General features: G+C 39.2%; 2 protein-coding genes across 7 annotated transcripts in view; one reads left to right on the plus strand and one right to left on the minus strand.

Annotated features, from left to right (window-relative positions):
* FBXL5 (F-box and leucine rich repeat protein 5) overlaps positions 1-26,178 on the plus strand; it is a 66,916-nt gene that overhangs the window by 10,188 nt on the left and 30,550 nt on the right. Inside the window, exon 1 of one of the 4 annotated variants that reach the window (XM_064653204.1) lies at positions 19,057-19,107. The exons of 1 other annotated variant lie outside the window; for it this stretch is intronic. In XM_064653204.1, coding sequence (XP_064509274.1) covers positions 19,072-19,107 — 36 coding nt within the window. In that variant the 5' untranslated portion in view covers positions 19,057-19,071. Of the gene's footprint in view, positions 1-19,056; positions 19,108-21,211; positions 21,376-26,178 lie in introns of those variants that run through there. 2 more of the 4 variants (XM_064653201.1, XM_064653202.1) reach the window with 2 other exon arrangements.
* On the minus strand, positions 1,401-17,903 carry LOC135413451 (ADP-ribosyl cyclase/cyclic ADP-ribose hydrolase 2-like). 3 transcript variants are annotated; one of them, XR_010430239.1, is made up of 10 exons: positions 17,552-17,903; positions 13,671-13,800; positions 12,531-12,666; positions 11,972-12,054; positions 10,789-10,865; positions 10,067-10,159; positions 8,002-8,088; positions 7,458-7,517; positions 6,235-6,389; positions 4,682-4,810 (listed from the first exon to the last, which is right to left on the minus strand). XR_010430239.1 is itself a non-coding variant. In XM_064653206.1 (9 exons), the coding sequence occupies exons 1-9, from the start codon at positions 17,719-17,721 to the stop codon at positions 4,696-4,698; spliced, it is 951 nt and encodes a 316-aa protein (XP_064509276.1). In that variant the 5' UTR covers positions 17,722-17,903; the 3' UTR covers positions 1,401-4,695. The 3 variants fall into 3 exon arrangements, 1 of the variants encoding a protein (XP_064509276.1); XR_010430240.1 differs by having other exon boundaries at positions 4,699-4,810; positions 6,239-6,389; XM_064653206.1 differs by lacking the exon at positions 6,235-6,389 and having other exon boundaries at positions 1,401-4,810.

A 26,178-nucleotide genomic window follows, 5' to 3' on the forward strand; every position in this document is an offset into this window, starting at 1 on the left:
TTAGGATTTAATATCACAAGACTAAAATTTCCATGGTATTTCTTATTTCTGCTTATTCCCTTCTTTGCTTGTTGCTCTTCAAAATGGCACAGTATGACTGAGGAGCTTTTCCACATCTGTACCTTGATATAGTGTAGCATATAGAATACCGGAATGCAGAATATAATTTTTTTAGCTCTGCTTTCTTGACTTTACCTGTGGCAAATGAGGTGGAAAAAAAGTCTTCCTGCAGTTTGGTGGTCCATCATTTGCCAAAGTCTTGATTTATAATTCTGGTTTCTGCCTACAATACTTATATTCCTTGTTAATGATTTATCCAAGCACTCATGCCTGATGCTAGACTATATCAGGTGTAATCACTAAGAGATGTCCAAGCAAACACAGTTACTGGATTAAAAAATGATATTTCTTTGATAAGTATTGTAATTAAGGGTATAACTCAAGGTACTCCAAACGTCCTGGAGGAGTTCTGGAGGATCATCTCTGCCTGCACTTAGGGAACTTACCACAGCTACTGCTTACAGAACCCAGAGGTATTCCTAGTCAAACAGTCACAAGTAAAAGACTACTTACTTTACTTCACTGCCTGCTACTGAAAGGAAATGTGTACTATAATTTCCTCCTTCATTTTCCTTCTCTTGAACTTCCAACATCATAATTTTACCATATTCTGCTAAAAATACAAAGTAACTCATGCAGACTGAGATCAGGTTCACCTTTGCTGGAGCTGCAGAGAAAGGGAGAAGTTAGGAAGGGCTGCCCAGGCAGCAAGGACACTCTGGCACGGTGTGAGGGTACATATGTGCCCCACTACCAGGCTCCAATTTCCCTCAGCACTCTCCCTGCCAGCCTGCACTGGAACTGCGCTGCTGCAGTAAGGGAATGAGGGTCTTCTCTAAGCTTGCCCTCATAATTTGTAGGAAACTGTAGGAAATCAGATGCCTGCACATTATAAACAAAATTTGGCAGATTATATTGTTTGCCTCTTACATAAAATGGCAAGTAAATTTAGACTGGGCAGAAGCTGGAATTAGGAAAAACTTGAAAATCAAAAAAAACTTGTGAAGTGTTTGAGCCACCCTAACATTTGGCTAAATTAAGATACTGTGCCTCCCCATACTGAGCTATTTTAAACCAAACTTCTTGGCTCTGCTAAAAGCACCCTTCTTCCACTTCACACTGTTGAAGCAAAATACATCAGAACTATTTCTAGCTAATTCAATTGAGAAAGAGCTAGTTTTCATGGAATAATAGGTATTATGAAAATTCTTGAGGTTTCAGGTCACATTCCACTACATTTAAGATTGCTGATTGAAAACGAACTCATGTCAGCTGGATATCACATCAAGGTCGATATGACAAAAATAAACACCAGCAGTATAAAAAGGGCAGAGAGGTGATCAAGTTGTCCTTGCTTTATTCTCATAACTTCTTACTCCAGAGCACTCAAGAGTTTGCATTTAAAAATAGACAGAGCAGGTATGAGCAGATGTATACGTAGGCATACACATACATGCTGGAGAAAGGAATTACTCTGAGTTCAGCTTTTGTCAGATACAATGACTGAAACACGTGTAGCAGGAAAAAAAAGTAAGTTAGTAGGAGTGATTATATATTATATTATATTATATTATATTATATTATATTATATTATATTATATTATATTATATTATATTATATTATATTATATTATATTATATTATATTATATTATATTGGAATTAAGGATGTGACATAACTGAGTTCTTGAATGGTCCACAAAATGGGCAGAGCAGGAAATACTACTGTAGTCTCAGTAGCTTCCACAGGTCTGTCTGTGGAAATGCAGAGCACCTTGTAATGCTCCTGTACATGATGTTTTAATTTGCCATAAATAGTTGGATATTAACAGATCTACACAGGATTGTGGCATCCAATCAGATTCAAAATGAAGTGATACACATATTGTTTTCATCTGAAATATTTTTTCCCTCGAATTCAGGTCTGGAGACAGCTGTTTTTGTAGTACTTCTAGTACAAGTATGAATGACTGAAACATTTTGAATCTGTATTTGAAGTACCCGGGTGAACATTACCAAGCTTGCATGAGTTTACAGAGAAGGGCAGGTGCCTTTTGGACAGTATGATTTCTCCAAATTTGGCACAGTTGTTACATGAGACGTTGCTAACCAGAACATTTACTGGGTGTTCAAGACAGAGCACAGGCACACCTAGCTGATTGTCACCACGTAAGTGTAACATATATGTATAAACAGTACTATTCACATCCTTTGTAGATGTAGAAATAAAAAAGATTTGTTCCTGTCTCTCCCTCTCTCTGGGAGTAACAAATGACCTTATTGTTTCTTGCTTTGCTGACACTTCTGCCTCTCTGCTTCCGAGATGCCAGTCACACTGTTCTTTCACGCAGATTAAAAACATTATATTAAGTGCAGAACAAACAATTCACATTCAGCTTGAAATGTGCTGCCTCTAAGATCTCAGGAAACTTATGCATCTAGAACTTTGCTTTTTTCCCCCCTCCCATCTATATTAGTTGGTTAGCTAAAAATCTTTACAGATCTTCCCAATTTTTTCCTGCAACTTTGAGACACGTTATTGAACAGGTATTGGAGAAAAAAAATTGCTGTCTTTGCTACTGAGTCGAAGTAATAGGAAAAGAGGCAAGAACATTAGAAATGAGAAAACACTGCAAGAAGTACTGAGTGTGTTGTTCTTGATACAAGGTTATGCAGTAAATAACCTCAATTGTTTGAATTGTAGCTATCCTACTTTGTATTTTAATTATTTTTTTTTTCAAAACAGAATCACTTAGCACTTCCTACAGAGTATTTGGTATCATATGTAATGGCCAGAACTGACTGTGCTGCTCGATTGGATTGTAGTAGAGGTGAAAAGCTCTCATAAGCTGAAAAGCAAAAGCTGGCCAGCTGGGATGCTTGGCATATGGATGGAAGTTGCCTAAGAGGCACATGGCTTGTGCTTTAAGCTGTTCTCTGACTCTCCCACACACTGTTATGCCCAGGTCAATAGGTAGGCCAACACTAGTCCTGATGATGGCTTGGACTCCTAACTGTGAGCCTCATATGCACTATCTCTACAGCCTGTGGCTCAAAATGTGTCATGATGTGACCTGCTGCAGGCAAATAGAAGATTGATCAAAATTGCTTGGGTTTAGTTATCTGAGATGTGATTGTGTTAGAGACAGATACCTCTCTTATTATTCTGGCAGCTGCTGTTAAGGACAGCAACAAACAAGCAATAAAAGTGAGGACGTTGTTGAAAGAACCAATGAAAAGACTAATGTTACAGCATAGATAGGGAACAATTCTGAGGCATACTGCAGCTCAGATTTTCAAAGGTCTGTAACTTCTGATTTCAGTACTTCTGCATTTTCAGTACTTTTTGGGTTTGAAACAGACACAAAAATCCTTCAAGCTGAAGACTAAACAGCTGTGACACAGGCAAACCCAACTATGTGTGCAATATAAAGGGATTTGCATTAAAACCAAAATAAGGATTATTACAGGAATGGAAGCAAGACAAATAAGCAACAACAACATATTTTACATACAACATGATATAGTTGTATCAGGGAGAATAGGATGTAACAAGGAGTGAAAGGATGTAAATCTACTATGAAGCCCTAAATCAGATTCACTCAGACAACAGGAATATCCTATCCCAGTTTCCTGGCAACCAGCTAATATAAACACAAATAAATAATACAGAAGCTAGCACAGAATGTGCAACAAAATTCTACATAAAATTATTCTCTAGTAGAACGACTATTTTTTTTCTGAAGATTTATGTGGCACCTTGGTAGCTGGATGTTTAGCTGGTGATTTAGAAGAGTTTCTAGCTGGAACACTAAGATAATTCACAAAAGTAACTCAAGAAACCTTCAGAATGGCATCTGCTCTCTCCTCAGTATATTCTGAAGCATGCTGACTGAGTTCACTGCAAGCAGGCCAATGTCTGACTTGGCATGTTCTTGTCTGAATATGATATACCATAAATCACATCATAGTGGAAAAACTGTGGAACTCTCTAGACCTGGTATTTCTGACTATTTGCTACCCAGTGGCCAGGAACAGCTGTGTGGATGACAAAGCAATCAATATCATGTGGTAAAATACTGTATGCAAGTATGCAAGCCAGAATCTTGCTATACAACAGTTTCAGGTAAATTTGGCCCAAGTGCTGGACCACTTATGAAAATGAGTTTAATTTTCTGCTGTCTTACCTATTGTATCTTGTATCAAGTGAGAAATCTAAGATCTCTCCTATCTGAATTCGTATTTCCCTTTCCCAAAACATGATAGTCAGCCACTTAAGTTCACAAGGCCAAATGCTAGGATGTTTTTATAAACAAGTTATCTGTGTGGATGATGTACAACAGGCATACTTTAATTTTCCTTCTGAAATATGTGAACAGAGTTTAATTCTGGAGAACAATGATAAGAGGAAATAGCAATGCATTTCTTCTAATCAAGAGAAGGAAATGAAGGGTGAGGCTTTCTAGCATCAGCAGGTTAATTTTTGATACTAAAAGAAGTTGGTATCTAGTATGCAAGGTTTTAATATGCAGGTTTGCCAGTCCCAGATGCAGGATGAAACTGCAGTTAGAAATTAGCTGAAGGCAAATTTATAGCCAGCTAAGGCAAACAGAGGATACGGATTCATTTGATTAACTTAGTACACTAAAGCAAATCTGAACAAAAAGCCTACAAAAGAAACAAACATGAGCTTGTTCCAGCTGCCTCCTCTGTCTGAAGATATAGGTCCTCTTTGTCCTGCTGGTGCAGATCTGAAGAAGAGAAAACAAACAGGATGTTCACAGCACAGAGCTGAGTTAGGATTCTTTTAAATATCAGGGGTTTGTTGCCAAGGATGAAGTTCGTGGTCCAAGTGCTAAACTAGAAGTTTCTTCATACGAGCTAGCCAACAGATTCTCTCTGGCTGTGATGATTTTATAAACTAAGTAGCTTTGGAATATCCTGGGAACGCTCCTTTCTACCTTTACACCTGAGCCTTCTTGCCTCTCCCCCTTCATTTACTGTCTCTGGCCTTATGCTTGTGATTTTATGGAGCTCTTCTAGGCAGCAGTGGTCCTGTAGGACTGTATTTTCACAGCATTTGATAAAGCAGTATCCAGATCCATTTCTAAGTCTCTCTGACATTGCAACAATGCAAGTAATAAACACCACTACTAATAGGTTGCATCTGGCTTCCTTCCTGCTTATGTTTGTAAGCCATCTATGCCATCTAGTGGTTAGTTTTTACTTACAAGTTTTCTTCAAAAGTCAGGATCTCAACTAAACCAGCCAAAGTCCAAATTTGACTCAGCAAAAACATAATTCAAGTCTGGAGAGGAATTAAGGGGCACTACCAATACCCAAGAAGCCCAAAGTACATTAAAGCACGTTCCAGGCCATCCCTCTGCTACCCTGACCCATCCCTCTCCTTTGCTATGCCAGTGTAACAGGAGCTGTGGTGACATAAAAAATTACTTGCCCAGCTCTGGTAGTTTTGGGCTCGGGACACTATTCTCTGCAGGGTAAGAAGGCAGCTATCAGCCTTGTAACAGCAAATACGTCTCATGAAAGGGGATGCAGCAGAGCCTGCATGCCTGTTTCTCTGAGTACACTGAGTGTACACTGAGCGCACATACTCTGCAAAGGAAACCTTTTCCTAACAGATACATGCTCTTCATAGTGATACCCCTACTGTCCAGACTGCTCCCATGTCAGTTAATGAGCCATCACATCCCTACACAGAAAAAACATACCTAAGAAGATAATCATCAAATAATTTGTATGCATTTGCTTAAGACTTTGTGAAAGGGCAGTTAATTTCAATGGAGATGTTATTTATTGCAGAGAAGTAAGTGATTTGGGGAACAGTGTTAAGTATTCATTGGCTCGAAGCACTTTAGTTACTTAAATTTCAGGGAGAGGCAATGATAGTTTAGCATTCTGATTGGGAAGCTCTGTCTTGATTTGGGATAGTGCAGATATGAAGTAAATCAAACCTATAACAGTGCCATGCATACAGGAGGGAATAGCATGCTCAGGAAGGAAACAAGCAAGGAAAGTTTTCCTAATGAGGATGATCACATCTGAGTTGGTTAATAATTAACCCACGAGAGCATGGGACTGATGCTTAGAAAATGCCAGTTATTATGTTACTTTAAGTACCGGCATGGATGGAAGAGAAGGGGTGGCTGCTTACATACTGCAAGCACTATGTAGTGATACTGCAGAACTGGTATGCTCATCCCTTAGTTGAAAAGAAAAAGACATTAATGGTTTCCATAAGCCTTCTCATCCAGGTTTTCTCAGCTGAGGAACATACACCACAAAACTTTGAGGGAAATGGTTTAAAACCTGGGAGAGGAGAAAAATCTTCTGTTAAGATGTCACAATATTATATTTTTTTTAAGTCCTGTAAAGTGCTTTTTCCTCCAGTTTGTTAATATTGTCACTACATTTACAGCTATGATTTTCATGGGATAAATATACTTTCCTTTGACACGTGAACAAAAACCCTACCATTCAGTGGCAGAACAGGGAAACCCTATTTTAATCCACTGTGCAAGTGGCATTTTGTAACAAACAAAAACCTTAATGGGACTGGAAGCCCGTCCTATGATCTACTGCCTAGAAGGAGTCTGTTTTCATAATATTTATAGGTTGGTGCTAGGATATAATTTGGATGTGAGAATAAACGTTGTTGCATGACAAGATGAGTAAAAGTTTACAGTGACCAGCAACAACAGAGTACTCACTTTCTCTGTATAATAATACAGAGAAAGTGAGTACTCTTTATATAATAAATTAAAATAAGTATCAGATGGGAAAATATTAAAAGCTAGTTTTGGAATGATGATTGCTAATTAAAAAAGTTGTGTCTTGGATGTTAACTGCACCTCTGCAGATACCCTACTGGGTAAAGTCCAAGGTAAATGCATTGGGCCCAAGCTAAACACATTGAAATACAGAAATTGAGTTTCATACAAAATGGAAGATGAAAAAGAAACTTCCTCAAAATTTAGACCTTTAGTTCCACCAGCTGGAGAAATGTGCCATCATTTGACCTACAATTTCATTATTCAAGGAACAATATTAATAAATCAATTACAAATTTGTAGTAGATTTTGCACCAGAACAGTGATATGTACAAACTTCATTCATACCATGAATCATATACAGTGTTATTGATGAGAACTCATTAATCCCTATTTTGAACAGCAGGTGCTCACAGACAATTGAGTACAATTTGCAAAGAGAGACAGCTTACTCAAGGCACAGTAAGTAATAAATTGAAGAATACTGTATATTTCATATGGATGATATATAATAAATGGTAGAGGTTGGATCTGTTGAACTGTTGACTTCTGCATTGTTTATTCGATTGTAAGGACACTGAGGATGGATTGAACTTCTTTTACTTACGATGGAAGGGCACACTTAGAATTATCAGGATAATCCAAGCAGAGTAGGAACACTACAGACCTGTGAAGATATCAATTTATTTAGTGTTTTTTAGGCAGAAAACTGAGGAAAACCAATGAAAAAATGAAACAAACAGTATTGTCATGTCTAAAGCTTCCCTTCAATTAAATTTTCTTAAAATCTACTGGGAATAACTAGAGCTGTGAATCCTACTATGAATATCTAATAATCCTGCAGACATGCAATAGTGGTTTTAACTGGTGCTTAGATTTTCAATCCAAATAAAGATTTTACAGTGAAGTGGAATATGAGGCCATATTCTGTGTCTGACATTGAGTACAATGTTGCATCTAATTATACAATATAATGTAGTGTTTTGCTCAATTCACAGGCAAAAAAGTCTAAAAAATGTGACATCACCCCTCCAACATATCAGTCTCTCCTGAAGACACAACATTAATGGCATTAAAGTATTGAAAAGTAAGAATCAAACAGATAAGGTACTTCTGCAAATACACTATATTAATAAAGGAGTTTCACTTACTTGTAATTGTCAGTGCATGTGACATTATAACCAAGGGTTTTCAGCCTGGTTTCTAATGTCTTTACACTGTGGATTCCACAGGAATCTCTGTGAGAGAGGATTTCAATATTATTGCAAGTCTTTTGTTATATAATTTCCTTTACAGAACTTGATGGAATTAGTAAAGTAAATCCCCATTACTTTGCCTCTTCTATATTCCATAGCACCTCCAGAATAAAGTACATTGCTAATTGTAATGTTTCATCTACTTACATTACAGTTGTCTCACATTTTATACTTAGTTTGCAGCCTACAAGTTTAGTTCCAGCCAGTGTAGCATTTTCAGATTCTATTAACCAATAATCCCACCTTTAACACTTGACTAGACAGAAAAAGAGCTAAATAACTTTGTAAAATATTAAATGTTTCATTTGCAATATTCTTTGGCAACTATTTAGGTAGTGCTAAATTTGATTTTACCTGTCTTTATAGTTGGTTATAATAAAACAGAATTATAACTGTTGGTTATAACAAAACAGAAATACTCTTTTTGTTAGAAGCTTGCTCTCTCTCTTGAATATTGAACAATAGAAAAGCACAGAGAATGAAAAAAACCCAGAAATTATCCTAAATACAGCTTCTGTTTCTAGCACTGATTTTTTAATTTGTGGTTCAATCAGCATAAGAAAGTTTAGCATAGTACAGAACCTGCTGAGACCTCTAAATTTGCACCAACATAAAGTATTAAGGCCAGTGTTACTTATCTACTGGTATGCAGACTGCAGAAAACATATGGGGACCAATAAAATAATTGTAGAAAGCAATTAATAAAAATCCACAAAATTCCATGCACCCATTAACTGAAAGATAAATTAATCTTCAGTGCTTGTCTTTTCTTTGTAGTATGGGCAACTTTTGGAAAGATGAGCTGTATGATTTTTTTCCTCCCAAAGGGTTTCATTCTTTGATTTAGAGAGGAAGGCTGAACTGTGCTTTGTAGACTCCACAGCACTGTGGTAAAATACGTTCTCTGGGTTGGCCATGCCAAAATTGAATGAAAAAGAAGCAAAAGGAGATAGCAAAGAGCAGAGACGAGATGTGAAAGGGAAATGACACAAAATGAATGGATGCAACCAAAAACCATTGAATAGCAAGAACAGAAGCCTCATGCTCCCGAGAATGCAGAGGACACCTGGGATTCAGACACGTGGTGGATATGGTGACATCTGAGTCCATTTCTCTGGCCCTCTTCAGCCAGGGCAGTTTTAAGACCAATGAAGTGTCCCCATGTTAAATTGCAGGGACCCTGCAAAACTGACTTCCTCTGTTCTGTACCCCCAATTCATCTATGTACATTTGCAGTGACTCCCACAAAAGCTATAATGAATAGACTATTTAATTCTTCCTTTAATCAGTGCCAAACAAGGCCTAATTTCCAGCCTAATGATTTAATTTTTTTAACTTCAGAATCTATTTTCCATTAGGTTTCAATTGAAAATTGTCACTTGGTTTTTGGCTATTTACCAACAGACAATTCTGTTCTGAGTGATCTGTTTTATTTGTTTATTATTTATTCATTTGTTTTAATTAAATTACCAGCAAAATTAGACATTTTTAAAGTCTACATTTTATTACTGGACTAATTATTGAGAGAAAAAGAGCCCCCTGTTGGCATTTATCTGCTTCTACAAATTTTTCAAATACTTAGGTGAAAATGAAAAGAATGCATATGGCAAGGTGAAAGAAATATCTCTTGTCAGCACTTAATCTGAAATTCAGATTGACTCTTAGTAAAACTGTACAAGTTATATCTTCACTGAAGGTCTGAGATCCAGAGATCCACACATACAGATCTAACCAAGAGTTAACTACAGATCTAATATTAAAATTTATTTATATTTTGTCTAATTCTGGTATTTCTGTACTCTTTAGGAATGGCAGCCTGTGCCTTTTGTGTTCATGAAAGCATCTAAAATACTTTAGTCCAAGTGCTATGCAAATATAATCAAACAGAAAGATAAGGTGAAATTTTAAAAGACAGGTCCAAAAGGGAGAAATTAATTTTTTTTTTGAAAATTTCACTTACAGATCTGGTCCTTCAATATCATCCACAACCCAAATAACAACTTGTGAGATTTTGTCTTTCTGGAGATTAGGTACTTCATAATCTGCAAAAAAACTGATTCAAGAAAAAAAAAATTTAGAACCATGAAAGAACATGAAAATTAATTAGTCTTTTGTACTTTACACTAATGAAGGCTCTGATCCTGCTGTAGCATATGGGCTTGCTTGACTTTATATCTTCTAATTACAATCAGGCTCAACACAGATTAGAAAAATATGATTCATATTCTCAATGTCCTCAAAGGTCAAGAAATAGCAGGACAAAAAACCTTCCCTATAGCATTTACCAAGTTTGCTCTAGGCCTGATAGAAATTACAGTCCTTGTAACAATACCCTCTCCTTGAACATGTTGCTGAAAAGAAATTCTGTAATGCTCACCTTTTGGAAGACATAAACATTTTACCACAGTATGTTGACTGACTTAAAGGCAGCTTTCAAAGAGCATTCATCCTGCTTGCCACAGCAGTTTGTAAAATGCAGGAGTCAAAAGCATTATTTCCATCAATTTCATATTAATTCCTTCAATTAGGGACAATTAAGAGTTGTCCTCACAACTGAGCAGACTTTGATGCATGAGGCTCTTTCAGCTACATTTCCCATGCTTTTTGCAGCCGAAGACCCAAACAACTGGCTGACCTTTTTTTTTTTTATTAGACTTTCTACACATAAATCAGTTTTCTTACCTTGGCTGTGGATAAGCTCCTCCAACTGCAGAACCATTCAACAAGACATGTATCTCCCCTGAACTGTGCTTCGCATACTGCAATACATAACAATGTTTTCCAGAACTCATCTTACAGATTTTTTACAGAATCACAGAACATGCTGAGTTGGAAGGGACCCATAAGGATCACTGAGTCCAACTCTTGGCCCTGCACAGGACCATCCCCAAGAGTCACACCATGTGCCTGAGAGTATCATCCAAATGCTTCTTGAACTCTGTCAGGCTTGGGGCTGTGGCCACTTCCCTGGGGAGCCTGTTCCAGTGCCCAACCACCCACTGGGTGAAGAACCTTATTCTAATATCCAGCCTAAATCTGCCCTGACACAACTTCAGGCCATTCCCTTGGGTCCTGTCACTGGTCACCACAGAGATCAGTGCCTGCCCCTCTTCTTCCCCTCACAAGGAAGTTGTAACTGCAATGAGGTCTCTCCTCAGTCTCCTCTTCTCCAGGCTGAACAGACCAAGTGACCTCAGCTGCTCCTCATATGGCTTTCTCTGTAGGCTCTTCACCATATTTGTTGCCCTCCTTTGGACTCTCTCTGATAGCTTAATATCTTTCTTATATTGGGGTGACCAAAACTGCACACAAAACTATTTTATTGCAAGCAAGAGCAAGAATGACTAAAGAAAGAATTTTACCAAGAAGAATATCAGAACTGCAAAAATACTACTACACTAGCACCCTAGCAGGTCATTTCAGGAGAAACGACAGGAACTAAACAGCCAGTGGATTATTCAATGAATTAAGCTATTTTCTCACACCTATAAATAGTTTCTTCAGCACAGGAAGAAAGCATTTTAGCAATCTGTGTTGGGTTTGATCTGTGAATAAAGCATTTCCAGCAAAGCTGTCAAATATCACTTTGAACCTGCAATTAGTAGACAGCTATTGTGCTTATTGTGCTTAGTATATGATTTATATTAACAACACTAACACAGAATTTTAACACATTATCTAGCTAAGGTGAAAATTAGGTTCCTCTTGCTAAAACACTGTATTCAGTCTAAAACAGTGTATTTGTATCAGAAGAAATAATCTAGCAGAGTTACAGGTTTAAAGCTGTTTTGAGCTGGCAGTGTTTTCCTGAACCACCCAGGACACGCTGGCTAATGCATGAAGTCAGCACTAATGCACTATTTACAGTGATTGAGGCCATCCTCCAGAAAGAATCCACTGCATTGGTTTCACATTCCATCATAGTAGGGCAGGATTCATAGTCCAGTCCTGTAGGAAGGCATGTGATTTGTGCTATTAGAGAGATGATAATGACTGTAAAAAGGGAGTTTAGAAAGGAAGTAAATTTATGTGCTCATTACTCACTGAACATACAACATAGTTTTTGACATGACACTGGAAGTTTACTGTTGTATTTTTTCAATAATTTTCCATCCTTTGCAGTTTACACAAATAGTGACATTCTGTGGATTCAGTAATTTGTTTGAAATGGATCTAACTCTATTCCTGTGATGCAGAGAGCTCCATCTTCAGGGAATTGAGAAGGAGGTTTATCTCCACTGCAGCACTGTTTAGATTTCACTGTGAGCTCCTTAACTGCAATGTTAAATATTCAAATGATACCAGAGTGAAGCTATCCCTAATTTTTCACCAGATAAGAGCAAAATTAGCTTTTGCAGAACACAGCACTCAGTCTCCATTGTGGTTTTGCAGACAAATGTTTAATATAGCACTCATTATCTTACCAGAGCTGTTTGCCTGTCCACACCAGTTTAGGAAATCTCCAAAGAAGCCAAACAGGGTATCACCCACAGACATGTAGCGACGTCCTCTGTCAGCAAAGCTATTGACTAGTAGCTGATTATTTTCCCAGAAGAGAGACTATATAAAAATAGGGAAAATAAAAAAGAAGATATGTACTGACACTCGGGCGAGGACACAATGAGATTATTGGGTGTCGAAAACAGTTTCAAACATGTTTTGGTGTTTCTTTCAAAATCAACTAATAACCAGAAATGTTAGCTTGTCTTTAGAGGAACAAAGTTTTTATTTTATAGAGGTGTAAATTCTGATCTCTAGAGACTTGAGGGACACTCATACCTTGATGGGAAGGGATATAGACCTATTTTGAATGTAGTTAGGCCTAGCTTTGCCTGCCTCAGCAGGCAGGTTTAGGAAAAGGAGGAAAAAGGGAAGACAAATATTTATAATCCAGATATATGTTGCCAGAATTCTCTCACATTGCTATGTTGACTTATGGTGTGAAAAAATCATACATCTTCCTGTTATTTCCATGTTTGTGAAACTCTTCAAGCATTAAGCTATGTTGACAGGAGTATTTGTTGGTTTAGCTCATAACATTTAGAGATGAGGAATAATTGCGCTGAGGAAAAACTGCTTTAAAGCACAACCTGTCTCTTGCACAATCACAGTTCTCTGCAATTGCCAGCACATCAAACCCTTACTGTTTTCTGGCATGTAACAACATCTTATCTCATTTCTGTTTATTTTTTTTTAATGTGTCAATGTTTAACATGTCATTGCCGCGAGATTTGGCTGTGAGGAGTAGAAGCAAAAGATGACAGCAGGCACACCCTTTGCAGGCAGAGTACCTAACTTGAGGAAAAGTAGAAGTTCAGGGACTATGTCAGAGCTCCCAGCCCAGCAGGGAAAATGGAGGATCTTTGTAGTATAAAAAGAGAGAGGTTGCTGAGAAGCTACTGCATAAAATAAATGGAGCCAAACACACTGAAAAATGCTATGAGGTCTGAGACTAGTTTTTAAACTACAGACAGGCCAGAAAGAATGACTCACAAGTCAATTTTGAACTGTGTAATAGAAAATCTGTTGGATATCTAAGGACAGTTAACATAAATAATCATTACCTTGTTAGCTGGAATTGTGTGCAATGACAGGTTGATAAATAATTCATAGTCCTCAGGTAGAATGCTGCAAGGATCCTTGTTAATAAACGCACTTTTAAATGCTTCCCATATCTCTGAACAATTCTTCTCACTGTAATCATTGAAACAAACAAACAGCAGAATTGTTTTCTCAAAGCGAGGCAAGAAAGTAATTTGTTCCCAACTTTTTCAAATTCCCACATTAAAATATCCGTAAGGTTAAGGTAGAAAACTGAAGTCAGGGTGGTAAAAAAATTGTAGGTCAGGAAGAGTGTATAGATCTTGTCTTTTTCTGACTCATAACTGCAGCAGATTAGGAGGAAGCAGCAAGGAAAATATTATCATTTACAGTGTGGAATTAGAAACACATCGTAATTCAACAAAAATCTTCATAGGTAGAGTATATACAGCAAGCTTGCTATCCAGCACTGTAGAAATAGTAAAGAAAACAGCTTTCTTTGAAATTTTTCAGATATAAAAAGCCATTTCAACTAAACCATAGCTAAATATGTAAAACTACTGGAATGCCCTATTACTCTCAAAATGTCAGATTCAAGTGCAGGAGGAGTTACTGAAAGTTTCAATGGCAGAATAATGGTTTTGACAAAGAGATGCCTTGTGTGCCCTGGGACTATGCAGCTTTACCTTGCTGGAATGAGTACAGTGACCAGCGTGGAACTGCGTGGAACACACTGTCACTATGCAGTAGCTACAAGAATATTGTTAGCATTCAGCATTTAAAGTGCTTGTGAAAGGAGGCCTGAAATAAACTGCTGCACACTCCAGCAGTTCCCTTCTGCCAGCTCTGCCTTGGGGACAATAACCTCCCATGGAAGAACAGGACAGGCTATCTAGGGATGAAAGTGTCCTATCTCTCTGGATTTTCAGGATCTCATCTGTCACAGATCTGAACCTGCCTGTAGTAATTAAAAAGGGAATTCCTGCTCTCACCACTTTTCCACAGTACCTTTCCCATGTACCACTGTAACAAGGTTTATGCCAGGAACTCGCTGCACAACAGAATAATTATTTTAAATGCATACAGCACTCCTAACATGAACAGCTGTAATTGCAAAGCTCTAGCTTAAACAACAGTAGTCCAGACAAGTAAATGAAACTTTGCCATTAGAGAGTTTTGCTCATTTAATGTCATCCATAGACAGCAGGGTTTTGGCTGGCACAGATTCCTTAAGGAGACACTTTAAAGGACCCCTTGTGATGAGCTATGCAGCTCCCATGAAGGAAACGTACCACAGATTCTCTTACAGTAATCTCTGGACATGCTTCCAATAACTATATAATAATTCCCTATATATCATAAGGAGATATGGATTTTGATCCAAAAATATTCAGTGATGCAATATGATCCTTGATCAGTAGTTTCAAGGTTTAAATAGATTTATTTGATAAAAGGATTTGTGCCCTATTTCTGATTTCAAGCTGTTATACTTCAGCTTCTGACAACTGTGTATATTTCTGTCTTATTTTGCTAAAGAGCTTTCTGCTGTAAGCACACACTCATGCCAGTACTTGTAAGTTATGACCAATGGAACTTTTAATATCTTTCTTGACAGCTGAATCTTGCAGTAAATTCCTGGTTAATTCACATACTGCATTTTTTTTCTTCATGACTTCTCATCCAGGTTTGAACAGCTTGTAAATCAAAAGGATTATTCTGCTCTGATATTCAAAATTTCTTAGCTGGCAAAAATACTTTTTGAAACTACAGGGTTGGGAAGGAATACAGTTCAGGACAATTCCTTCTAATCTCAATAGACATTAATGAGTCCTATTAGACTTATTTCATACTAGTCAGTTAAAGAACTTGTTTTCAAAACTTCCACAATATATTACAAATAAACAAGTATGGAGAAAAAGCACTACAGGAACATTTGTGTTATACAGCATGCTCCTATTAGAAAATTTGAAATATGATCTTTGTTCAAATTCCTCACTGCTACATGACCACAGCATTTTGTAAAATGCATCCTTTACCTGCCATTTTGCATGTTATAACATAAGAGGAAGTTTTTCTTATGTTTTTATAAACATCTTTACATTTTAACTCATGGCTAGGCTTCACTAACGAAGATTTTAACTATGTTGCAGTGTAAAGACATGCCTTGCTAGCTTCCTTTATCTTAGCAAAGTATTTTTAGAGAATTATTGTATTTGCACATAAATTCAGAAGCAAAACATATCCAGGTGGTCGTGCCTCTGTAAAAGCCAGCCTGGGGGCAACTAAGAAACAGACAATGAACAGAAAGGGCTATAAATAATTAGAGTATCTGCTTTGCACCTGTGCAATATGAAATTTTCATTTTGTTTGTTTTACATTATTTGCTTATAGACCTCACGGAAAGAGACCACCCCCCCTCCATTATATGAAATTAATTGTGTAGCTCTTCTTTTTATAATGTCATTTTTGGTCTTAATTCAGGAAAGTGGTCCCAATGGCCTGCCTGGCTTCATGCTATCCTGAACAAAAAGACTTTGATGAATGTGTTCAGACTGCTCAATTTTAAAATTATATTCTGAAAATGCCACAGGAATTAATTAGATCACAATACTATCATAAACATGAGACATATAGAAACACTTTCAAGAATATTGTATTTAAAAGTCCAAATCAGTTAACGATAAAGTTAATACTTCTATCCTTTATGTTGTTCATTTTAGCATATTTTATATTATTAGTCATATTCTGTTTCAGATATAAATGAAGTGACATATGTTAAGTCCAATAGGAATTCTACCTATGTAGAGCCTACTGCAAGATCAGACTACCTACACAATTGTTAACTAAATTTACATATTTTATATAATATATATTATATATATATTACATTGTAGATATGTAGAAATATATAGTTAAAGTTTATTTCTGCCTTCCACTGTGACATGTTTATAAATTTGCTGAGCTTGAACTGTTCTGCTGAAATTCTAGTACTATGTTATTTACATTAAGGTGATTTCTTCTTTCATGAGGAACTTGAAAAAAATTGCTTCTGATAAGCTAATAATGTTATTGGGCAGAAACGTCTAGTTTTGCCTTTGTTAAAAGCCACCAACCTGTTTTCAGTCCTGTATCTTCCTCTTTTGCAACAGAAACTGAAAAAGGGATGTTGGGGGAAGGAGGTGATATTTGCAATATAATCTAGCCCTGTTTCAGACAGTAGCAGTTCAGTGTGTAACCCAGCCAGGACGCCTCTGCAAATACCTCTTCAAACTACTAGGACAAAATTTTAGCGGCAGAATAAAGGGCTGAACTCCAGGAGACCATTCTTCCTAATTTTTTTTCCTTTTTATGGAAGCCCTTACAAGGGAAGACAGAAAAAGTGCTCAAAGTGTTTGATTTACCTCCAGTTCTGTATAATTGACACAGCTATTGAAATTTCATGGATAATCCTACTTGAGCAGTTGATTACTACTTAATTTTTCAGGTGGATGAGCTAAACAGTTTCCTTCAGTACCACAGATAGCTGTAAAGTGAGGTGTTTCCCTTCTTACATGACCTGACACACAAGGCATGCAAGGCAAAGCTGATCTTCCCAGGAGCACTGTCAGATTTGATACTTCAGACACATTATCTCTGCCATCTCTGTGTGGTGTTCTCCTTACAGAATAGTAAGAGGGGGAGAAATGTGAAATGAAAAATTGCAGAATTAAAAATCTTGCCTTAATTACACTACTTTACTTAAAATATGACATCTGTAAAAATTCATTTTTTGTTTCCAGACAGCTACAAGCACGTTGGCTGCAATAGGATCACTTTCATGGCTAGAAGCATAACATCAGGCTTCTGATTAATAACTATTTCGTACAGAACATAAAAAACTAATCCAGAAACAATCAAAACTTACCCAACAGCAGGATTCACAATTCTAATATAATCATAGCATCTTCCTATGGCAATACTTTCCAGGTTTTGAGTTGTACCTTCACCTTTCCATTTCCTTCCCTGCACTTCTGAGAAGCTGTTCATAAACAGAACAGACACAAGTAAAAGAGGCAAAAAAAGGCTCATCATCATGATTCTTGGCAATCCAAGTTCTTAAAAAAAAAAGGGGGGAAATAAAAAAAAAGAGGAGAGTTAAATGATACAATCTAAAAGGAAACTGGCAGGCTTAACATTTAAGATTGTCAATACTAGCTCCAGCTCTAGCTCTGTACACAAAAGTTTGGAGGAAAACAAAACCTTGCTGGGAACTGTAACTCAACTGTTTCCTGGAACGATTGCAGCACACAGATACATCACTTCCTTGTGTCTACACTGCTCCCTACTTTAGAAAAAAAAGAGACTTTCAAGGCCATCTGGTGATAACTAAGGAGAATTGCAATATATTTCAGTAAAGTGAGGAAAAAAACTCTTACCACTTCAGTACTTAGGATGCCTTTGGTTCACTTAATAGTCATTGCTGTGCTACACCTCCCTAAACCATCACAAGTGCTTGCAAGCAACATGTTTTAAACAGTTTCTTTTAATTTTAAAAGGACTATACTTTTTGCACATATTTCTCTAATGGCTGAAAAAAAAGCTGAAATAGGTATCAAGAACAAAAAAAAAATAAATATCTAAAATATGCCAGTATAGCAATGATAGCATAAATACCCAAGTCCTTGTGATCTTGTATCACACATAAGGGTAAGATTAGTCAGCTTTTTTTTCCATCTCTCCCCTGGATACTGACAGCAACATTTTGGTGTGATGATACTTGTATCATGTCCTCATGAACAAAACTGCCTTGCAGTCATGACTCAATCAGAACAAGAAGCAAAAGGATTAAGACACATATCCTGTGCACTAAACAGACCTCTTCAACTTCTGCATACTGTTATTCTCCTCCAGGTTCTTTTGCCTAAGTACTTCATTAGATCAAGAAATGACATTAATTAATCTAATCTTCCGAGTAAATATTCTGTGGTATGCAAATACAACCATACTATTTTTTTTCCTTAAAAAAATAAAAAAAATTCAACCTTCAAGTAATTTGCCTATGGACTCAGATTTCTAAGGCAGGTCTGGCAATTCATGCTTTGTGTGCAGATCACTGTCCCTTGCTCTCTGCCCCTCTCTCCTAGAAGAAGTTATTGCCAATGAATCAGTCAGCCAAATTTGCAGCATATCTGCTCTAGAGATATTCAAGTTCACAATCTGAATATTAACCCAAACAACCATGAAATTCAGCATATGTTTATATTCTGAAGCCCGGGAAGATGAGGAACCTACATATTCTCATTCTTTCTATTAGATAGGAGTGGTAACTTCCAGCAGAAGGAAGGTGTAACAGGTGGGAACATTAATCCTCTATTACAACTCAGGCATGAATTGATGACAGAATAACCTCAACTCTGTATGACTACATGCTTTAAGCCTGGAAACATGACATTGAAACTGCTCATATTCCCAAGCTCCTCTGTAAGCGTTGAACTTCAAACATTGTTTCTTAAGGGTTTGTGTCTTCAGTGCATGATTCTACCTCCAGCAGTAACACCAGTCTCACTTGCTCCCTTATGTGCTGTGACACACTCTCTATGAAAGACATGCTCAAGCCCAAACCCAGAGGTGTGCTTACTAACCAAGCACTAAACACAACCATGCACTGGCTAGCCAGCTGCATAATACCTGTGCTTCGCCTTCCTTTTCTTGGGCAACTGCTGACATGTGTAATTGCTTCCCCCCCCCCAAGGCTGTATGAATTCAACCTTCCAAGGTTTGTACATGTTTGCAGACATGATTAAGTAGGCCAGCATGTTCAAAAGTCCATCGAGGTGGAAAGCATGCATGGAAAAGGAAACACCCAAGACTGCAATCGCTTAAGCCTCATTTCCTTAGATAAAGAGATAAAAAGATTATGGTGCACATGTAAGCGAGATAACCCTCATAACATGATCTCTCCTTCTCCAGTCACTATTTACTACTTTTATCAGCATTTTATCAAGCACTAGTATGTTGAGCAATACTAGACTATAAACTCATGTGCCTTTGCTCAGAATATTTCAATGTGTTTACAATTAACTGCTTACATCTATAAAGTAGCTAGCTCTAACAGATTTAATATCTGCAACATAGATATTTTATAGTAATAGTTTTTAGTCAGAAAGGCCTGCTCCATCTATTTTATGTTTGACAATGTACTTTTGGGACATTTACTACACATTGCAACACTGGTGGACAATTTTAGTACATGTTGCCATGTTGGCTGACAGTTCCACCTTTTGTCAAATCCATGTGTGATCTCAATTCTGCCAAGTGTTCCTGCTTATTTTGAAATGTTGCATGGGCAGATGAGTATCACAAGCAGGTGTTCCTGGTCCATTTGCCTTGGATGTTAAACAAACACATTTAACTCTGCTTATTTGGCACAAATACTGCAAAAAGTTGGGCACAGATTCCCCACTGCAGCCTAGTTTAGGACCCATCACACATTTTCCCTCACAAACACCAGTTCATCTGCCACACCCAGTTTATTCCTGATGTTGTCATCTCCTCAGTGTATTTCAGTGAAGCATTGCCTTTACTTCCTGTAAACACACATATTTAGTTCAGTTTCTGTAATGACTGTGTTTTATAGCATAGCAGATTTCTTTCAGCTCCTAGCTTCTCATGGTTTCCTGGTTGGGCAACTGGGAGTTGTCCCTCTTGCTGCAAAGTACAAATAAAGTCTTCCTTCAGAAATGCTGTCTCAATATCAGCAAAACAGTACCATAAATTTTAGACTGCTATATGCACAAATAGCTTTTCTAGGACCGTTCTCGATGAGGCCGCACCTCAAGTACTGTCCAGTTCTGGGCCCTCAATTCAGGAAAGGACATTGAGGTGCTGGAGTGTGTCCAGAGAAGGGCAGTGAAGCTGGTACAGGGTCTGAAGCACAAGTCCTATGAAGAGCAGCTGAAGGAGCTGGGGGTGTTTAGTCTGGAGAAGAGGAGGCTCAGGGGGGACCTTATTGCTCTTCGAAAGGAGGTTGCAGCCGGGGGGGTTGACCTTTTCTCGCAGGTAAGTAGTGATAGGATGAGAGGACAATCTTAAGCTGTGCCACGGGAGGTTTAGGTTGGACATTAGGAGGAATTTATTCACAGAAACAGTGATTGGGCATTGGAATGGGCTCCCTGGGGAGGTGGTGAAGTCACTGTCCCTGGAGGTGTTTAAGGAAAGACTGGATGTGGCACTTGGTGCCCCGGTCCAGTTGACACGGTGGTGTTCGGTCACAGGTTGGACTCGATGATCTCAGGGCTCTTCTCCAACCTAATCGACTCTGTGATTCTATAAATTGTTTCCTTACATCCACAAGCCACTAACTCAGCGCTGCCAAGGCGCAGGATTTCAAGTCGGGCAGTACGTTAGCGCACTTGAACGGCCCCGAAGGTGTGCCTCCAAAACAGAACCCAGCGCAGCGCCAGAAACCCCCAGGCACGGCAGCCCCACCCCGGCCCAAGGCGGGCCCAGCGACCGCCACTGCCGCGGGGAGGGGGGGCAGGGGCGGGGCCAGCGGCGCACGCGCGGCACCGGCGGCCGCGGTCACGCGGGGCGGGCGCAGGCGCGGTGTGGATGCTCGCGCCGCCGCTCGCGCCGCCGCCCGCGGCGCGGCTCCATGGGGAGAACATGGCTCCCTTCCCCGAGGAGGTGGACGTGTTCTCCGCCCCGCACTGGCGCATGAAGCAGCTCGTGGGGCTCTACTGCGACAAGGTAGCGCACGGCAGCAGCCCTCGCCGCGCTGCCCCGGGGCGGGAGGGAGGGCGGGAGTGCAGGCTCGGGGAGTGCGCAGCTGTCAGCGCCCCGGCCCCTTTGGCAACTCGTACCGGGCGCTGTCCGGCCACTCCCGGGGCTGCGGGTGCCGCTTCGCCGCGGTGCCGCGCCGGGCCGGGGCTCCCCTTGCTGCCCTGCCCGGCTGCTCCGAGGGCCGGGTGTCCCGCCCTCCAGCGCCGGGCACCGGCTGAGCCGCCCCGCCGTCCTGGCGCTCTCAGAGCAGGCAGACCCGGCGGTGTTTGTCAGTCAGTCCTGCCAGGCAGGACACTGTGCGTGCTGCCCGCTCACGGTCTATGCTTGCGATTTTATGCACAGCGTTTAATTGGCGAGTGGTTTAGAGGTACCCTAGGTGCGTTCTTTTATTTTAAATATATGCAGTTTTGCTCGTAGACAAAAAGTAATTTTTGTTCTGGCGTCAGGGTAGTTAGTAACCAAGACTGGTGTGTCACCTGAAAGGCAAACTTCCCTGCAGCAGCTTTGAGTGCGGTGGGAGGGTTTTGGGCAAATACTTCACAGCCAGCACTCCTACTGAAAGAACTAGTGCCTCCCGTCTGTGGGCTTAAATAGCTGTTGGGAGAACCAGATTGGCTAACACAACTTTAAAAGAAGGGTGAACTTACTTGAGAGACAGTATAATAGCTTACTGCTGCCAGCAGGATGGGGGAGTTCATGCTTCCTTCCCGATTTCCACATGCTACCTTGCAGTGGTCTGGGGTTCACCAGGCCCTTTCGTGTGAGCCCGTTCCATTTGCTGATCGGGTAAAGAAAACATGAGCTGTTTTTTGGCTGGGTTAGCTTACTGAACAGGCTGAGCAGAGGGTCTAGGGAGAGGAGAAGGTGAGACCTTTTGTAGTTTCACTTTGCCTTTTATCTGTGGGTGCATTTGCAGTTAACTTCAAGCCGTGGTGGCAGGAAAACTTATGATGTCTTAACAGAGTGGATTTTACTTGAAGGGAAACAAGCACCTGGGGCTCTTCCTCTGCCGTGACCCCCAGTAACCATATCAGCATATTGTTGGCGGTAACCGAACAGGTTTTGTTTAAACCTCCAGATATTGTTGTCATTTGGGGTTTGTTCCTGTAGACGTATTTTTTTACTTTTATTGAGCCTTCCACAAAGTTTTGACTAAATTTACCACAACTGATAAAATTGCCTGGGCGGGAATGATTGTTTTTTCTAAAAATTTTTGGTTAAAACTATCCAGTTTGTGATGATCATCATATTTGATATTTTGCAGTTTTTATACAGGAATTTGCTTGCTCCCTTTTTCCTTCGAAGAAGTGAATGAAAAGGACCTTTTTCTTAAAGCATTTGTTGTTGCATCCTTTAACCCTTTTTCAGAACTTGAGCTCTGTGCCTCACCTGTGACTTTTATCTTAGAGTAATGCTAGCCTTGCACTAGAAAAACTTCCAGAAAAAACTTTCCTACTTGTGTGATTGAGATGCTGTAATTAGGTAAGACTGTAGTTCGGCTTGCATGGCATTTATAATCTCTAAAGCCGTGCTCTTTATAACTTTAGTTTGACCTTGAGGATTCTTTAATTTTGTGAATTCCATGTTACCTGTGTTCATTGGGTTCCCTGTACACTGTGTGGTTGCTGTCTGTTAGCTGTCTGTATTTGCTAAATTCCACCAAATGTTAGTGAGGTTGAAATGGATGCATCCATGCTCTGCTTTTCAGGGCAAGAGTTTTGATGTTACTGATGGATGAAGTGTGTAGGCATTTAAATAATCCTTTGGGACAGAGAGACACGGTTTATTTTGTTCTTCCAGGACTTTATGCGAGACAGAACAGTAAACTGGACATTTAAAATGTTTGGTGTGTTAGGAAAGTTATCCTACTTTGTTAGCTGTTGCTGTCAGATATCTCACTGTACCTTTGCTGCATTCTTAAATGGTGGTTTTTACCTGTGTTGTACACAGTGCCCTGGACTTGGATAATAAGAGTAACTAAAAGTCTGTTTATTAAGGAAATCCACAGTGTTATCAAATCTATCTCCTATTCTGACGATAAGAAGATTCTTTAAGTGCTTAGAGGATGTCCCCCCTGTAGGCAGTGGAGTGCTACAGCAGTCAGTCTTTATAGCTAAAAAGCTTGTCCTAATGCCTGACGTCATCTTTGCTACAAATAGAGCAGATTCTGTTTTCCTGTCTCTAGTGAACCGTTCTTCGTTTTCAGAACAATCTTGTGCCGATTTGCACTTGTAGCCTGTCCTCCATCTTGGTTATGTGTTCTCTGTCCCGAGCAAACTGATTCATTCGACTTCATCACATGTGTCACGCTTTCTGTACCCCAGCGTACTTGTTGCTTTTGTCAGGACTAAGCTGCCATTCTCTAACAGTTCAAGCTATCTGACTGCTGCTATTACGACTGCCTGCCTCTCTGGCTCCCATCAGCACTTGAAGTGACTCACAAAGGCTCTAAGCTGGCAGAAAACATTTTTTTTCTGAAGCAGGCTAGTTTTTGTGTTGATGTAGTGCTGCCAGCAAGCACTGGTCAGGTCACTACTGAAGCCAGCGTGAGGCAGAGGGGGGACTGTGACAGCCAGCAACTAGATTGACTTAAGCTACTGTGAAACCTCAGCTTAATTATGTCTGTGTTTTCCTGAAATCTGTTGTGCAAAACGGGACAACGCTGGTTTTGAGTAGAGCAGATTTGTTATTCTGCAGTCTTTTTTTAACAGCAGCATACTCGCTTTGTGCTTGTCTATAATCCCATATTTCTCTGAGGACTGATACTCAAATTTCCTTTCATATTTGTCATTAGACTCCTATCCTGTACAAGTATGCACTCGTCCGAGTCAGCATGTTGATGTCCAGTAGAGGCAGTTTCTGTTGTCGCATTATGATCTTGTGTTTCCCACACTCGAGAACGTGCCACCTGTGTATTACCAGCTTTCCTGCTTTCCCAGCTGTGACTGAAAGTATCATATCCATCATGAGGCAGCACAGGTTTCGACTGATCATATATTGAAAATCCCATTGTGGTTTGGCTGGTAGCTGTGGCTTGAGAGCACTGTTTGCAAGTGCTTGAGCTACCCTGCCATTTCCTGCAGACTGTATTAGTTTTCTGTAAGGCAAAACTATCAAAAATCATGGAGAAATTGTGATCTGTATCATCTTCCTTTTAAGTAGTTTTCTTGTCTTATCAAAAGGAAATCAGATTCTTTTTTCTAAACAAATCCATGCTGGCTGATTGTTACTTCTAATAGCTTCAAGATCAGGACTACTGAAGTAGCAGACTCTGGTCTAGATACAGACGGCGATTAAATTTTGGCTGGGCCTTTCCCAGAGACAAGACACCTGGTCTTGCTGTTAGGGATTTCAAACTTCCTGCTCTCTTGTGGAGTTACTGCAGCCAAAGAATGTTTTCAAATCTTTATATTATATAATTACCCAGCAAGTTTAGGCTGCATTAGGAAAAATGGTTGCACTCTAAATCCTACAATGCGGTTAGTGATGTTTGATGACTTGTTCTCACGTCCTTCTCTCTGCCTCTCAAAACTAGGGTGAGACTTCATACTGTGACTGAGAGGAGGTAACAACTGGCTGCTGTTGCTGGAAGGGTTAATTGTTGATGATATCCTTTGTGCTTCGCCAGCCCCTTGATGAGCAGCTAGTTCATCTAGGGAACTGAAGCGAAAGATGATTCAGTAAAACTGGCTCACTAAGAGGTCAAACAAGCTCCAGAACCAGGCTGGCAGTATGGGAGGAGGGAACAGGACTAACCACTGCAGGAGTAAACAGCTGCCTTAATAGTTCAGCTTTATTGTGAAACCTTTGCATGTTTGATCAAAAGCATCTAAGGTCCTTCTGTTTGCCTGACTTCAGTCTTCTGTGATCTTAATTTTCTACAAAAGATCTCTGCAGTTATTTCTCATGATTCAGTAATTACTTTGGCTAGTTCTTCCAGGAAATTTTGTCATATTCTGCTGACTTGAATACATTGAACTTATATAAATATTTAACTAGTATTTTTCTTTGCTAGCCTACACTTCTGACTCTTTGTTAAAAATTAATTGCCCTAAATATTTTTCCTAATTAATTTTCTTACGAAGACTTGAGCAAAGAAGACGTTGAATTTTGCTATTGTCATCTGCCTTTCTTGTTGAATAGTTGACATAAAGTATCCCTTCTCTTATAATCTGTTTCCTCTGTCCTCCTAACTTGAAGTCTAAATTCTGTTCTGTTGAATTTACCTGCATTGACAAGTTCTTAGTGGGTTTTTGGTTGTGGGGATTTTTTTGTTTGTTTGTTTGTTTTTATAGGATTCTTTTCAAAACTTCCATATACCTAAAAAGTTCCTTTTCATAACTTGCCATTCTCTTTAATCTTGGTTGTTTCTCTTCCTTGCAAGCTTTGGCTTCTACTGAAGAGAATGGATTGTTTTCCTGTGTTAAATTTGTGATGTTTTTATATCATCTGTAATATGATGAACTGTTTAGGAGTGAAAATACTCCTGAATTAAGTTGAGTTGGCATTATAAAGCATTGGGCAGGGCACTATATGACCACGTTATGATCACACTTTTTGTGGCAGCCAGGGGGACTGAAATCTGAAAAACTAGATAAATTCTCAACTTTATGACTATTTCAAAGTGAAATTTTTTCCCCTGATGCCCTTGAGAACAGAAAATGCCTGTTCTGTGAAGATAAGTGTGTCTCTGTTTATAATCAACAAATGCTGGTAAAGCTTTCATTCTCCTTTTGAAATCCCTCTTCAGTATTTGAGTACACTGCTATT

Source organism: Pseudopipra pipra, chromosome 4 (genome assembly GCF_036250125.1).
Source record: "Pseudopipra pipra isolate bDixPip1 chromosome 4, bDixPip1.hap1, whole genome shotgun sequence".
Classification (NCBI taxonomy): domain Eukaryota; kingdom Metazoa; phylum Chordata; class Aves; order Passeriformes; family Pipridae; genus Pseudopipra; species Pseudopipra pipra.

Excerpts from the sequence above, each read along its gene's own strand:
- LOC135413451 (XM_064653206.1), bottom strand. The coding sequence starts at position 17,721 with ATGATGATGAGCCTTTTTTTGCCTCTTTTACTTGTGTCTGTTCTGTTT. Across the intron at positions 7,518-8,001 it reads ACATGCACTGACAATTACAA|GTCTGTAGTGTTCCTACTCT; the intron begins GTAAGTGAAACT and ends ATATCTTCACAG. Across the intron at positions 4,811-7,457 it reads TCTAAGTGTGCCCTTCCATC|ATCTGCACCAGCAGGACAAA; the intron begins GTAAGTAAAAGA and ends TCTCTTCTTCAG.